Source organism: Cyrtonyx montezumae, unplaced genomic scaffold, assembly GCF_038088225.1.
Source record: "Cyrtonyx montezumae isolate F1298 unplaced genomic scaffold, pur_monq_1.0 scaffold_8, whole genome shotgun sequence".
Classification (NCBI taxonomy): Eukaryota; Metazoa; Chordata; class Aves; order Galliformes; family Odontophoridae; genus Cyrtonyx; species Cyrtonyx montezumae.
Genome location: NW_027072089.1, coordinates 89,520,877 through 89,536,831, shown reverse-complemented (window position 1 = coordinate 89,536,831; position 15,955 = coordinate 89,520,877). Strand labels below are relative to the sequence as shown.

At 37.4% G+C, this 15,955-nt stretch overlaps 1 protein-coding gene across 1 annotated transcript in view; it reads left to right on the top strand.

The window, feature by feature from the left end:
* The window catches only part of TGFBR1 (transforming growth factor beta receptor 1), a 34,183-nt gene extending 19,017 nt beyond the window's left edge, over positions 1 to 15,166 (top strand). The window contains exons 5-9 of the mRNA XM_065753043.1: positions 4,797 to 4,964; positions 5,977 to 6,133; positions 11,316 to 11,440; positions 12,069 to 12,199; positions 13,227 to 15,166. Of these exons, the coding sequence (XP_065609115.1) occupies positions 4,797 to 4,964; positions 5,977 to 6,133; positions 11,316 to 11,440; positions 12,069 to 12,199; positions 13,227 to 13,352 (707 nt within the window). The 3' untranslated portion in view covers positions 13,353 to 15,166. The remainder of the gene's footprint in view (positions 1 to 4,796; positions 4,965 to 5,976; positions 6,134 to 11,315; positions 11,441 to 12,068; positions 12,200 to 13,226) is intronic.
* Positions 15,167 to 15,955: the final 789 nt, after the last annotated feature.

Genomic DNA, 15,955 nt, shown 5'->3' with positions numbered 1-15,955 from the left:
CACATCTAAAACATTTCTATGGTAGTACATGCAACATGAGGAATAAAGCAAGAGGAGCAAGAAGTCTTAGCTAAGTCCCAAAGCCTTTATCTCATTGGAATAAGTGAAATCTGCTAAGAAGAGACCTGTGACTAGTGTGTCACAGTGGACAGTTCTTGACTTTTCTGAAGGGACAGGCAGGGAAAGCAAGGCAGGAGGCAGTTACTGTCTGTGAGGAAGGGGCTGGACTATAGAGAGCTCGCAGATGATGATGGCGTGGTTGAGAATCTGTGCTTATCCATGCAGCCACAATAATGACATCAATGAATGAGTATTTAGAGGAAGTGAGAGATACCTCTAGGTCAGTTGCCCTTGTTCTTATGGATGATTTCAACTTGCCAGGTGTTAACTGGGAATGCCGTGCAGCAGCTACAAACAGGTCCAGGAGATTCCTAAAGCATGTCAGTGGCAACTTCCTGCTACAGGTACTAAGGGAGCCTGCTAGGAAAGGTTCCCACATAAGTTTGTTACTTGTAAACAGAAAGGGTCTTTTGAGTGAAGTTGTAATTGGTGGCTGTCTTGGACTTGGTGGCCATAATACTTTGTCAAGTTTAGAATCTTTGATAGGAGGAAAGCTGCCACCGAAACTTTAACTTTACATATGGGGAGTGCAGACTTCTGTCTGTTCATGGAACAAGTTGGCAGGATCCCTGGGAAACTGTTCTTTAAGGCATTCAGGTCCATCAGTGCTGGTTTCTTCTTAAGTGTCACCTCTTTAAGGCCAGTCACAGACAATTCCACTGTGTCAGAAGTCAGACAGGGCAGGGATCATCTTCTGGGGCTTAAGTGGAAAAAGAAAAAGCCAATGGAAATAAGCCTGGGAGGAATACAGAGATGCTGTTTGTCATTGTAGGAAGAAAATTTGTGTGTCCAAAGCTTGATTTGAGTTGACATTGACCAGTACTGTGAGGAACAACCAAAAGGGCTTTATAAAATGTGTCAGTAGCAAAAGTAGGATCATAGATAAAATTGTTTCACTACTTGATGGGGATGGATGCCTTACGAATAGATATGCAGATAAAATAGAGATGTTTGAAGTCATCTTTGCCTCTGTCTTGAGCATTGATGAACATCTGGAACTCCTGGAGCCCTGAGTTAGAGCACTGTGACTGTGTTAATGATAAACTCCCAGTCAGCTCTGACCTTGTGTTAGATTTGCTGCTTTAGCTGGATGCACATAAATCTGTGAGACCTAATTCATCCCTGGTTCTCAAAGAGATAGCTGATGTTATTTTTTGAGACCCTTCAGTTATTTTTCGTGGTCTTGAGAATCTAGAGAAATGCCATTTAAGCAGAAGCTAACAAACATTCAATTTCCATGATTAAGAAAATTGGTAATGACAAGCCTATCAGTCTCACTTCAGTGCCTGGCAAAATTAAGATATTCTGAGAGTTGCTGAAAAACATCTGAAAGGCAGTGCAGTCATTGTCCACAGTCATCAAGGATTTGTGACAAGTTTGTTTAACAAACTTAATCACTTTTTATGGTAAGATTACCCACCAAACTGACCAAACAAAATCAGTTAATATAATCTTTTCATATTTCAGTAAAGTTTTCAAAACTGTTTCTGTCAGTATCCTTCTGAACAAAGCAGTTGGCATGCAGCTAGACATAAACATAATGGCATGGGTGAGCAGTTGTCTTATGGTCAGTCCCGAAGGATTACAGTAAATGGCTGGTGGCCAGTCATCAGTGGGGTTCTGCAAGGCTTTGTTTTAGGGACAGTTCTCTTTAATGTTTTCATAAATGACTTGAATACAAAACTTGAAGGTATACTAAGTAAGTTTGCAGATGATACTAATTTGAGAGGAGCTGTTGACTCCAGTGAGGGTACAAAGGCCTTACAGAGAGATCTTGACAAATTGGAGGGTGAAGTGATTACCAACTGCATGAAGATGAAGGAGAGTAAGCACTGGATTTTTATAGCTGGGACGGAGTAACCCTGAATAAATGTACAGACTGGGGAACGAGAGGTTGGAGAGCAGACCCACAGAAAGGGATCTGGAGGTTTTGGCTGATGGCAAGTTGAATATGAGTTAACAGCATGACCTGATAGCCAAAAGGGCCAGCTGTGTCCTGGAGTGCATCAAGCCTGGCACTGCCAGCTGATTAAGAGGAGGGAGTGTCACGCTGTTTGCTAAGCTGGTAAGGCTTCACCTTGATCGCTGTGTGAAGTATTGGGTGCACGGAAGACATAGACCTTTCACCATCAAATAGTTTTACAGCAAAACTTACGAAGAGTGGATGAATTCCCTTGGTTTGTTTAGCCCAAGGGAGGCCCTATGGCAGACTACAGCTTCTTTATGAGGGGAGCAGAAGGGATGGTGTTGATATTTTCTTCCTGATGGCAGTGACAGGACCCAAGAGAATGAATGGCATAGAGCTGCATCAGGAGAGGGTCACATTGGGGTTTGGGAAAAGCTTCATTACCAGAGGGTGGTCAGGCACTGTAGCACATTCTCCATATAATGACATAAGCCTGCTGGAGGTCAAGGAGTGTTTGGACTGTGCTCAAAGAAACATGGTTTGGATTTTGGGTGATCTTGTATGGAACCAGGAATTGATTTGATTGCCCTTATGGGTCCCTCCCAACTTGGAATATCCTATGATTTTGCACCTTGCCAGGTAGTAGAGTTGTACAAAAGAAAACAGGGATCTGTAATTAGAAGGGTGATCTCTTCTTAGATGAGCACCTGGAGTTCTGAGGAAAAAACTTTATGCATAGACAATATAGTCTTGACTCAACACAGTAACACTAAGCAGTTTAGTGTCTTTGAAATGCAATAGATCTAGTAGGCAGCTTAAACTAAATTGCTCTTGGACTTCTGTACTTACTGCTTAATTTAAATACACAGTGAAAAATCCCATTCATAAGAAACATAGAAGATGAGTCAATCACTGTGCATATGACAGTGTATATAGTGTTAATGTCTAGGCATTGTTCAGTCAGTTGGGAATGTAACTGGTGAAGCAGGAGACTAAACGTAAGGAAATGTTCTGACTTGTGACTATGTTATTTCATTTTGAACTCCTACAGCTTTTTTGAGCTTACTGAATATAAATATTGAAAATAATATTTTTTGTGCCTGTAAATGCTTATCCTTCTCTAGTAGTTCTATAAAACTGGTTCAGTGAAGTTACATTTGAAGCCTATTTCACAGTAAACTATAAATGTAGTAAACTAGAACTATTTTTCTAGTATACGAATTGATTTAATGTAAATTAGACTTTTATTTTCCTGCCCTGAAGTGTTCAGGTGATTTTAAAAATGTATTATTAGTGATGCAGTTTTTCCTTTAATAGTAACTCTGGCCTCTCTAGAAACACTCAAATAGAAGCATTTCTTTAAAGTTTTCTCACCCACACAATAGTACTTAAACATATATAGTATGTGATCTGCAGATCTGGCGTGCTGTGCTTCTGACTTTTCTGAGCCAAGTGTGTTTTTGAGGAGACTGGAGGAAGAAAAAAGAATTGTAAGAAGCTGCATACCTTTCAGACTGATAACCAGTATATTTATGATAGGAACTAATTGCTTCATTCCCTTCTTCCTATTCTTCAGATTTTGTTCTTTGTATCTTTAGCTTGAGTTTTCACCTGTTATTAGGGAGTAATGGCTGTGTAATTCAGGATAGAAGTCCTGGATTACAATTTCATAATTATGAAATATAGCTACAAAAGTAGCTATAGAAGTACTTTTCAGATCTGTCTTGAGATTTTCATTAGTAAAGAAATAATCAGAAAAACTACTTAGTGACAGGACTGTTCTTTTGTGGATATACTTCAGCTTCCTGGGTCAAAAAGCCTTTCTTCCCCATGATTTGACTTATTTATTAGCTGTCTTTATGTGGATAAACTTCAAGACAGTATGTCCATCATTTTTATGGTTTGAACGACTTTAGTTGTTACCTGTCACTTTTGTGACTTGAGATATTTGCATATGTATTACAGCCTGTCCAGTTCATAGTTCAGTGGAAAATCGTATAGCAAACTGGTTTTCTCGTAACCAGTGTTTTTCATTCTTTTTATCCTTATTTTTTCTGAAAATCTCGGTTTTGGCCAGCAAATTCAAGGTCACTGGTGGTGGGATTTGGTTTATTTCTTGAGATAAAATGACAGATTTCTGCTTGCAAGTCACCACTACAGGAGAAAAATACAATGGCTGCTCATCATTGTGGATACTGTGTCACAGGCTGAGGCTGGATAGGTAACAGAGAGAGACTGAAGGAGTTATAAAACTTAAAAAGTTGATTTGCGAAAGCATATAGTTGTGCAGAAGTATTATTAAGGGCAGGAGATAATTGGTTATTTTCTTTTAAACACTCTACCCAAATAATTAGCCTGGTAAAGCAAAAAAAACCAGTAATAAATTATGCAAGTTAAGCTATATACATGTAGTAGACTTGCAGAAGTTTTTAGATGGGTTTGTTTTTTTCTATAGATAGTCTGGACAACTTTGTACTAAACTAGACTGGTTCTGGTTTCATTAGCTTTGCATCATGCATTTGTGCTGTTCCCTAAGCAGGAACATTAGTGACATCAGCTTCTGCAGTTTGCTTTTTAATTTAAATAAATGAATATTCCCTAAGATGTTCATTGTGTGGTAAGACCAGCCCATTACAGAGGAAGAAGTAAAGACCTGAAGTCCAACAGGCAGAGGTTATGAAACAGTTTGTAATTCCTTAGCACTGTATAAGTGTGGGGTCTATGGGTGCATTTTTGTGTTTATGGTATTCATGCCAATGTTGTTTTGCAGACAATGGTACATGGACGCAATTGTGGTTGGTGTCAGATTATCACGAACATGGGTCGCTCTTTGATTACCTGAACAGGTATACAGTAACTGTGGAAGGAATGATAAAATTAGCTTTGTCCACAGCCAGTGGCCTTGCTCATCTTCACATGGAAATTGTAGGCACACAAGGTAATATTAAAATTGTTCAGTCTGTTACATGGCTAAATAGTTCTGCTTTTTGTTGTTGTTGTTTTTAATGACACTTAGCTCTTTCTACTGTAATTGTCTTATTTAGAACTTTAAATTCTTTCAGACTAGTTTTTTTTTGCAGATAGCCGGAAAAAAATATTTTTATAATCTTTTGGGAGCCATTTTAATTGAAAAATGTCTGTTTAAGACCTATAGTAATTTCTGAACTAAAAGAAGATCTTAATTTTATGTAGACAGTGTGTCTCAGTGTCTCAGTATCAGTTTCTACTGAGAAAATATGAAATTGAAAGTTTTTCTTCTACTTAAAAAAAACAACAAGGGGATGAACTTCTGAAAATATTTTATACTTGAATGCTTATCCCTTCTTTCTTGCTTACCACATCTTTTCTTTCAGCTGTCACCCACCAGCCATACTCCTTTACATGCTAAAATGGCTGCTCTTGCAAAATCATTTTGGTTTTCTTCCAAAGCTTACAAAGAAAATAAACTCACATAAACTTCCTTGCTGTTAATACCTATATGAAGTTTTACTGATATCTCTTGTAACTTCCTAACTGATGATCTGTTGAGGTATTCTGGGGGCTTGAGTTTTTTTTAACCTTCCCTTCTGTGATATATTCAGTTTTTGTGATTATGTAATAATCTTTCATACAAAACACTTATGTGGTGCCTAATTTTGATTTGTGGAATCATTATGGATTTATTTCAAGAGATAAAAGTATTTTGACAGCAAGTAGTATTAGTGTACTGTATATATGTACATTAGATGAGGGAGGGAAGCAACAGAGACTGGGGTAATACAGTAAGCATTTAGTGCACTTCTCCAGTCAGCTAGCTAGTCCACAGTGAAGGATTTCAGGGATTTCCTTGAGAATGAGCTCATAAAGTAGCAGAACTGGAAGGGATTCCATAATTTGAAACAAAATCTGTACCAGGTTTAGAATATTAGCAATCATCTTTTACATGTTTTGATTTGTTTTATTCTTTGCAGGCAAACCAGCGATTGCCCACAGAGATTTGAAATCAAAAAACATATTGGTAAAAAAGAATGGAACATGCTGCATTGCAGACCTGGGGCTGGCAGTTAGGCATGATTCAGCTACAGACACAATTGACATTGCCCCCAACCACAGAGTAGGAACAAAAAGGTAAAAATTATTAGTGTGATGTATTAGGCGTGTTCTTAATAAAATGCTTTGCTTTTTCTTCAATTTAGAAAATTTGTAGCTACAAACTGAAGTAGCAAGTAAATGTAAACAATGTCAGTTAAAGTTCTGTGGCACACTGTGTTCCAGCTGGTGATTTAGACAAACTGTATTTAAAGCACACATTGGTTGTTGCGTTCTATTGCTAGCATGTGTATGAAATGTTTGAACATTTTAAAACACTTGGGACACCTCAGAAATTATGACTGTAGAGGTTTCACTTGTTTCGTCTTTGTATTTTTTGCCTTGTTGCTGTCTGGTTGCATGTAAGACAGGATATTGATAGTGAAAGTAAAAAGTGTACTTTTTTTGCTTGTCTATTTTCCTTGCTTTTTTCGGGGACAGAATTTTATTTATTACAGATCTGAAGCCCATATGGTAGAACAAAGTGCTGTCTTGAACACAGACTTTCATGGAGTTACATTTTTGAGAGAAATACAAAAAAAAGGCAGTCTGCCTCTATTATATGCCATCTATTGCATAAACAGAATTATCAATGGAAGAATCAATAACTCCTTTAAAAAAAAAATAAAAATCTACCTCTAAATTTAGAAATGTAGATTTTCTCATTCTCAAAATAACTTCTCAGAGTTGTATAATTGCACTTGCATACAAGTGCATGCTACTTGTACTAAGTGCTAAAATCGGTTACTGAGAAATGTGTGGAAACCCTGTGATCTAGGGCTATGCAATTTTCAGTTCAGCCACATGCTCTAGCTGTCTTGGAGAATATTCTGTACTGATGTTGCGTGATCTCTGATTGTTAAATTAAAAGTGATTTAGTTTTTTCTTTTCATATTAGTGAGTGATACTATGTGTGTATGTGTGAGCAAAGCTTTTAGAAATTTCAATGCAAGTTATTTTACTGACAGTTACGTTGCCGAAATTACTTACCGTTACTTCATTCTAAAGCTCTGCTTTTCTTACTCCTTTACCAAATATAAAAATACTACACAAGTGGTCAGATGATTTACTTTCTGAATTTCTGCTAGATTACAAAATACTGGGCATTATTCCTCCTCAAAATCCTCACTAATCATTGCCTCATGCTTCTTCACAAGGTTGAAGATGTAGCAGCTCTCTTTCTGCAATGGGCAGCAGCAGGACTAAGTCCACTGCCCACTTTAGACTTTAGTCACTTTGACAATTGTTCATTCTCATAAAAAGGCTTGGTCCCTTCTTCTTCCCTCTTGTGTATTCTTAGGTAAGTAATGCTGAATCTTCACTTATTTTTCCATAGTAAAGCTCAGCTTTCACTGTTTCAGTAACAACTTTACTTCAGTTGATGAGTAGCAGTGCTGGTATCTCTTCTGTGCATGGAAGCTCTGTATGCAAATTTAGAGAGACTTAGTCAACTAAGTTAATATTTTTCCAGTGATTATCTGCAGTAAAATATATGGTCTAGGGTGCAAGCTAAGTTTCCTCTTAGAAGTCACATTTTCAGGAGGGAGGATTTCCTTTGTTTTCTGGTCTTCTTTGAGGGTATGAGTTCAAAACAATTACCACAGGCCTCTGGGATCTTTTTTCTGCTAAAATTCTTGTCCCTGGGATGACGTACGGAAATAAGACATCTCCATTAGTGCTTGAGTAAGATATTATGCTTAGCAGACTAGCATCATGGTTGGGATATTTTGCTTTGTCCTTATTTCCCCTATCCTTCAGGTTCCTTCAGTATTCTTGTCCCCACTGTTCCCATATGATCTTGAGATAGATTAAATATTCTTCACTCTAGCACTATACTGTACATGAAGTAATGTACGATTATAATCCAGTATACGTGTGCAAAGTCCCTGTCGAAATCAGGAAATGCTCATTATAATTTTGCATTTGTATTGACTAAAGTTTTCAATGTAGATGGCCTAGGATCATTTGAGACTTGTTAAAGACTGTGATGTATAAATTTATAAATACATTTCATTCAGTAATTAGTCAAGGTAAGCCTTATGTACCTGTTCAGGAGAACTTTCTCGTCAACAACCCTTAGTGGTCAGTGCATATTTTTGTGTTCTTGTTGACAGCCCTTCCTTCTTTGTATGTCACTTCCAGTCTTGTATTTTACATGCTATCTCTGGTGCTAAGAAAATGGAGTCCTAGCATTTTTAAGTCTTTAAGCTGTACTATTGTTGATTGAATAAAATTGTATATAAGCTTCTGTGGCTGTTCCAGAAGTAGAACTGTTGGCTGACATTGCAGTAATCTATGCATGTTACTTTCTTTTATCTGGTAACTGTGGTGGTCTCTAGAGCCTTGATGTCATTTGTTTGCCTGCTTCATTTGTACATCAGTTTGAGATTGATGAGGCAGCGATGTGGAATGATGCACTAGAATCTGCTAAATGTTACTTACTAGGTTTATCTGTCAGACCTATACCAGATTGAGAAATCAATATCACAACCTTGTTGACAGATAAATACCATTCATTCTTTCAGGCAGCATTACCACAGGCTGCTGTCACTAACTCAGTGAGTTCTGCCCTGGCATGCTACTTAATCTTCCAACATTAAGTACTACCAATAAAGGTAACCTTCCGTTAGATACCTTAAGCAGTATTTGATCTCTTTTTCTCTGTTGAACAGCTATAAGAGATTTGCTGTTGCAGGGAGCATTTAGAAGACTAACTTGTAAGCATGATTGTCAGAGCATGTAACTCATGTTGGATTTACTTTTCAAAAAAAAAAAAAATACCCACCTGGTATGTATAATATGCATGTTGGTTTATGGTAGGATGCATTGACTACATCATGAAGAATCAAATACTATAAGGCAGACAAGGCAGAGTGATTGTTTCCAGGGAACTCTTAAGAATATTTTTTTATCTGAGACCTCATGTGCTCAGCATTTAATCTGCAGGGGGATGTTACTAGTGGCCTGCAATCCCATCTTCAGTCTCTTGATGCTGAGAGCCCCTTACTCTTCTTCTCTTATCCCAGTCCTGCAAGAAGCTGGTACCTGTAAACTGGAACTATGTGCACTATAACCCATGTTCCCACTCCAGTGTCTGAAGCAGAAACCTTCATTTGCTTGAGTTGCTGGCACTGGCAGTGAGACTACAACTTGCTCCAGTTGCTGGCAACCCAGTCTCAGGGATGTCTTCACCCACTGTTTAACTGCATTTACTGGGCCCAGAGTTCACTCACGCTGGTTCTCCCACAAGAGCTATCACTCCAGATGTATGCTCCAAAGACCTTTGGGTGCATGCTTCTAGGATGTGTAGCTCCCTTTCCAGCTGCTGAGACATTCTTCCTCTCTAGCTGACAGCACTCCAGGCCGAGTGGCACCTTTATCCCTGATCTGATTCTAGTTGCTCTGAATCACACCTTTTTCCAGTTGTGGCATATAGACCTTAGAGCACATGTGCAGTATGGGATGGCAAATGATATTTAGAATGATAGTTTAAAAAATTTACTAATATAGCAATGAGCAGACAGAGACCAGGCTTGATCAGAAAAGCAGACTGTCTGGCAACTGTTCACATGCACCTGGCCCTTTTGTTAGGTCTTCTTATGTATTCCCTCAGTTTTGCTCCTTTAGGGTTCCATCCTTCTAAACACTGCTTGTTAAGTTTCATGTTGTCCCACAGTACAGTATGAATATCCACAGTCTTGTTTCCCTTGCTTTCATGCTTAATAGCAATTAAAAAGTCCAGACTGGCCTTCTTGAAAGCTATGCCTGAAGTTTCTTATTAGCCCATCAATCAGTGGCTGGAGGCTTTTGGTCATCATTACTGTCTCAGTTACCACGTGTCTACCATGGTTATGGCTCTTTGTTTTTTCATCGTTTACTTACTCCCCCTTGTTCCTTTTCATATTGCTTTCTGTTTATCTACTTTACAATGAAAGATCTTTAGTTGGTTAACCATAATGAAGCAAATGCTCTCACCCTCCAACTACCTTTTAGTGTTATCTCCCGCAAGTCTTTTCCCCTATACCGCAGAAGCATTCTCAAAAAATCCTTTTTTTTTTTCTTTTTTTTTCCTGCTGATCTACTCTCTTTTGTGTAAAGAACAACTAACTAAACTGCTGCCCATGTATTTTTATGTGGGAATTCTTTCTGGTTCTGTCTTTTGTGAAAACTTGAGACTTTTCACCCCTGTAGCCCTGCTGAGAAGGACTTACTGGTCCTGGTGGATGAAAAACTGAAAATGAGCCAGCAGTGTTTACTTGCAGTCCAGAAGGCCAATGGTATCCTGGATTCCATCAGAAGAGGGATGATGGCAATCTGGGCAAGGGAGGTGATTGTCCCCCTCTATTCTGCCCTCATGAGGTCTCATTTGGAGTACTGCATCCACGTCTGGGGCTCCCGGCACAGGAAAGATGTGGAGGTTTTGGGGAGGGTCAAGAAAAGGGTCATACAGATGATCCAAGGCCTGGATAGGCTGAAGAAACTGGGCTTGTTCAGCCTGGAAAAGAGAAGGCTGCAGGGAGACCTCATTGCAGCCTTCCAATATTTAAAGGAGTCTATAAATATGAGGGAAATGAACTTTTTACACAGGTAGATAGGGATGGCAGGAATGGTTTTAAACTAAAGAAAGGGAGATTTAAATCAGATATCAGGTGGAAGCTATTTACTGAGAAAAAAGTGGTGAGGTGCTGGAACAGATTGCCCAGTGGTGATGCCCTGTCCCTGGAGGTGTTTAAGGCCAGGTTGGATGGGGCCTTGGGAAATCTGATCTAATTCTTGATCTAGCAGATTGCTTCCCTGCCTGTGGCAGGGGTTTGATGCTTGATGATCTTTGAGGACCCTTCCAACTCAAGCCATTCTCTACTCTTCATTCCCTTGCTCTTTAAATTGGCACTCTGTTTTCTTTACTGTGTTCTAAATTGTGAAGTGTGTCTTCTGTTAATAATCAAATCTAATTATCCCTGATAAATTCTGTTTGAGGACTACATTAAATCTTACAGCTGTTTATTTTAATGCTTTGTTTTGTTGTTTTTGTTTGTTTGTTTATGTAAATGTATATGCCAAATGCAGGTAAACTTTGAAAATCTTAATCTTAGTAAAGTGCATTATTTCTGTCTGTCTCCCTTTTCATGTAAATGTTTTTTGAGCTGAACAGTAACACTGAATTTCTTCTACAGGTGGTATTTATGAAATCAAATGTTTTCTGTTCTTTTATTGCAAATAGGTACATGGCACCTGAAGTTTTAGATGATTCCATAAATATGAAACATTTTGAGTCATTCAAACGAGCAGACATTTATGCAATGGGATTAGTATTTTGGGAAATAGCTCGACGATGTTCAATCGGTGGTATGTAGCAATCTTATAATTCTCTCAAATTTTCTAATTTACAGAACCTTGCATATAGAAGCTTGATTAAGCAGTTTTCTCTAAGAGCAATGCAGTGTATTTCAGACACTAATTATTAAATCCTGTAAATGATGTCTGGTTGATTCCACCTCTGTGTAAAATAATGAACTATACTGGTTGAAGAATATGGGAAATAGTCCTGCCTTTATTGTTTTTGTTTTGTTTTTGTTTTTTTCTCTCTAGAACTTTGACATAAAGAGAATAAAAGACTGGAGTTAAATGCCCTTGAGATCAAGGGGCAAACACCACAACTAAGACCTAGGCATGTGTTTATGTAGAGCGTACAGTTTATTCAAAATTGTATGTTTCCAAAAGATTTCTTTAGTATAGCATATAAAGATTTGACAAAGCTTTTATCTTTTCCAAATACATGTATTTCAAAAGTCTTCAAAGGTAATGTAAAGAAATACTTAAGGATTTTTCTTAAATGTTATTGTAGTGATGATGTATTTTTTTTATAAAAATAAAAGCAGAAAAATAAAATGGTACCAGTAAGAGCCATAAGTAAAAAGTAGAGTGGATATTTCAGTGCTAGGTAAAATAAATGATTTTTTTCAACCAATTACAGGAATCCATGAAGATTACCAGTTGCCATATTATGACCTAGTTCCTTCAGATCCTTCTGTTGAAGAAATGAAAAAAGTTGTTTGTGAGCAGAAGTTAAGGCCCAATATTCCAAACAGATGGCAGAGCTGTGAGGTATTGTCTAACCTCTCTAAAGCTGTTTTAATGAACATTAGAGCTTTAATTGATTTCTGCAGCTTAGAAGTTGTACTTATTGTGGAAGAGAGAAAGATTGCCTGTGGGAAAACTTTTTCTAATCATCATGGCTTTATTGAATGTTCTTGAACTTTGATTATTCACGAGTATTTAAGGAAGTCCTATAGAAGTGAATAGTTAATGTTCTATAGAGGATTCTAGTATTCATTCCTGTGAAGCATAGGTGAAGGTAATATAAGTAAAAGCTAGTATCAATAACATTGTATAGGAAGTGTCATTGTGAATAAATAGTGTAATAGGAGGTTGTACAGCATCTGGTTAGGATACAGTTAATCTTCCTAGAATCATAGAATTACAGGTTAGCACAAGTTAGAAGGGATCTGTAAGGATCATTGAGTCCAACTCCTGGCCCCACACAGGACCATCCGAAAATCAGACCATATAACTAAGGGTGCTGTCCAGATACTTCTTGAATGCTGGCAGGCTCGCTGCCAAGACCATTTCCCTGGGGAGCCAGTTCCAGTACCCAACCACACCCTTGTGGTGAAGAACCTTTTCCTGATATCCAACATGAATGAATCTACCATATTGCAGCTTCACAAGGTTCCCTCAGGTTTTATTGCTGATTAGCAGAGAAAAGATCAGCACCTGCTCAGTACATTCTCAGCTACACAGCATTTCCATGCTAATATTGAGTGCTTCCTTCTTTTTTACTACTGCTTTTTACCTGGATTTAGAGCAAATTTAGTGTATTTTTGTAATGCAAAAATTTAGTTTAGAAAATAGTTACAGACAAGCTATTAAATTTTGTTAAAATACTTTTGCACGTGCTAATACTAGCGTTCTCTTATTTACAGAAAAAGACTATTTAAAATAAGATTTGAGTTTTCTTATACAAGATGCCAATGTAGTACTAGTAACAGACTTTAGAAATATGTTATAAGAGACTAAGACAGAACAGAGGTTACATGGGAACAGAAATGCACATAATTTTTTTCTTTTGCAGGCATTACGAGTAATGGCAAAAATAATGCGGGAATGCTGGTATGCCAATGGAGCTGCTAGGCTAACAGCTTTACGTATTAAGAAAACACTATCACAACTTAGTCAACAGGAGGGAATAAAGATGTAGTCCTGGATTTGCTACCAAAAACAAACAAAGAAATACTGTAAAAATCCGTATCTGCACCAGAGTGGCGTGTTAAGAAGGTTAATTGTTCTACCTCACTGGGGGAACAGAAGGATATTGCTGCCTTTTAACACTTCATAGGATTATGTTAGGATTTCTGTGGATGTGCTAAGCAGTTGTTTTGGGTCCTTTCTGTGCACTATGAACCTCTTTCCAAGGTTACTTATAAAACATCGTGTAGACTAGTTTTACTTTTATTAACCTATGAGTTTGTATTTGGAAAGTTCATAGCTGGTCTTAATTTCTTGTAAACTGTACTGAAAATGAAATCACTTTGAAAATGGAAGTGGTTCACTGTATTGTTCTAGAGTGCATTGATGGCTTCTTAAGCAACATTATTCCTGTCTGGTACATTGAGTATTCTGAACCACTGTTACAGTTCTTTGATTCAGATTTTGAATGTACTGTTGGAATACGCTTTGCTACCCATAAAGTTTGTATGTCTTTTGAATGCTTACCTTTATTTGCAAATTGACCTCATTCAGTAGTGGGGAACATAAATTATGCAACTATATACATGATTACTGTTTTTATTTTTTTTTTCATATTTTCAAAACACTACATTGCCTTCAAAATAGATTGTATTGTATCAGTAAGTGCTGCTTTTGAGTCTTTTAATGCTTACCAGCAAGTGTACAAAGTCTATGGTACTTTTTATTTCAAAGAATGAACTGTTCCTTTCCCTAGCTAAGATTTAATTCATACTCATTTCAGCAAGTGAGTATGTAATTTGTGGAATACCTTTTCATTTTACTAAAACCTGACTCTTTAAACCACTGTATGAGTTTCACATCGTATAAACTGGTTAATTCGCTGTCACATTTTGTAATGGTCAGGTCACGAATCATAATTTGAAGATTTATTTTGTGGTAATTCTAAAATATTAAAGCACCCATCTACTTCAGAAAAAATAGCAAGGAAATTAAGATGATCTTAAGGGAGAATTTTCTTTCTTCAAATTAAATAATAGAAGCATATTTTCTGTGTGGTTCTGCAGAGTCTTTAGGCTTTAAAAACTAGTATTGGCAATTAAATGAATGTGAAGTGTATTTGTAACTAGAGAGATTAATTTAGGCTTTTGTACAAGAAAGCTAGAAGCTGCCTGTAAATATTATGTGTCTGTATTTTGTGTGTGCCACATATGAAGAAAGTGATGAGCTGCAGAAACCAGTGAGCAGAAGGTCTTTAGATACAAATACTAGTGGATTCCATCAATGTTCTTCAGAGTTAGAAGAACAAAGCTTATAATGGCTTGTGTTATTCTAAGAGTACAGAACAGTATGCCTGGCTTTAGTCAACCTTTGCCAGAAATTGTAGGGACCACACAACATCTTCACAAGCTTATTTAGAAACTGAATTCCTTCCTGCCTAACTTCTGAATGAGAGTAGGGGAATCTGCATGAAAAACTTTTTAAAATGTTTCCGGTATATGTTTTAATTGCAGAGATAGGAAAAGCCTGGTTGATCTTTGGCTTCCTTGATGCCTACCAGGATTTCTGTTTGTAAATGTGCCTGGTAATTAGCATGTAACCTAACAGTTAACCTTCTATTTTCTGGAAGTATTCTTGGCAAGCAACACGCAGTAACCTTAATTCTGCTTTCTTTTTGTTTTTCAGCATATAACTCCTTGAAGGTTTTTCACAAAGCTAGTGGGGATGGCAAGGTGATGGCTAATAGTAGCGTAGCTGAGATTGTGTCCCTCTGTCTGTGATATGCAGTTGTTAACGGCAGTAAGATGGGTGGGTCCCAGTAAAAACAAACAAAAAAAGCTGCATAGGTGGCAAAAGACTAGGCCAATAAGGGAATTACAGACTAGCAGAGGTTGAACTGCATGTAATGAAATTCTTTCTTCAGCCACCATTGTGCATGAGTTACCAAAACAGAAAACAATAGAAAATAAGTTCTTAGTAGAAAACAGTTGGGTTGAAATGTTCATACAACTGTCACACCTATGTGTTGTGTTTCTTTTTGACACTACTGCTTTCTGGCTACTATCAGTCAAAGTTAAATCAAAATGACTTCATATAGGGATTTGAAGCAAACTACCTTTATGCAATGAGCAGCTATGTGCCACAGAGTTTTCCAATTATGACCAAAATTACTGAATGTAAAACTAAACTCTTCATTCTACTTATTTGGCACGCCCCTTTAGCACGTCCTATAGATACAGAAAAATGCTTACAGAAAACTGGTCAGTGAAAGGAGGACGCAGTATTAGCTCCATTACTAATTTTAAAGACTTCCTATTTAAATAGTGTTAAATTTTGAGTTTGTCATAGCTTTACCTGGTTCTTTATCATAGGTACAAATGGTATAGTTCATAATTTAGAAACATCATGCCATGGGAAGGATACTCAATACTGTGTGACATTACAAATATTATTTTGGGACAACTATGTTGTTCATATTCGAATGCAGTACAGGAAAATTCTGAATGGATCTGTATGTATCCTCAGTTCAGATACCACAACTTCATGCTGTGTTCTTTTACATTACAAAAACTGAACACCTTTTACAAAGGCTGTGTCTGTATATATTACGTAACT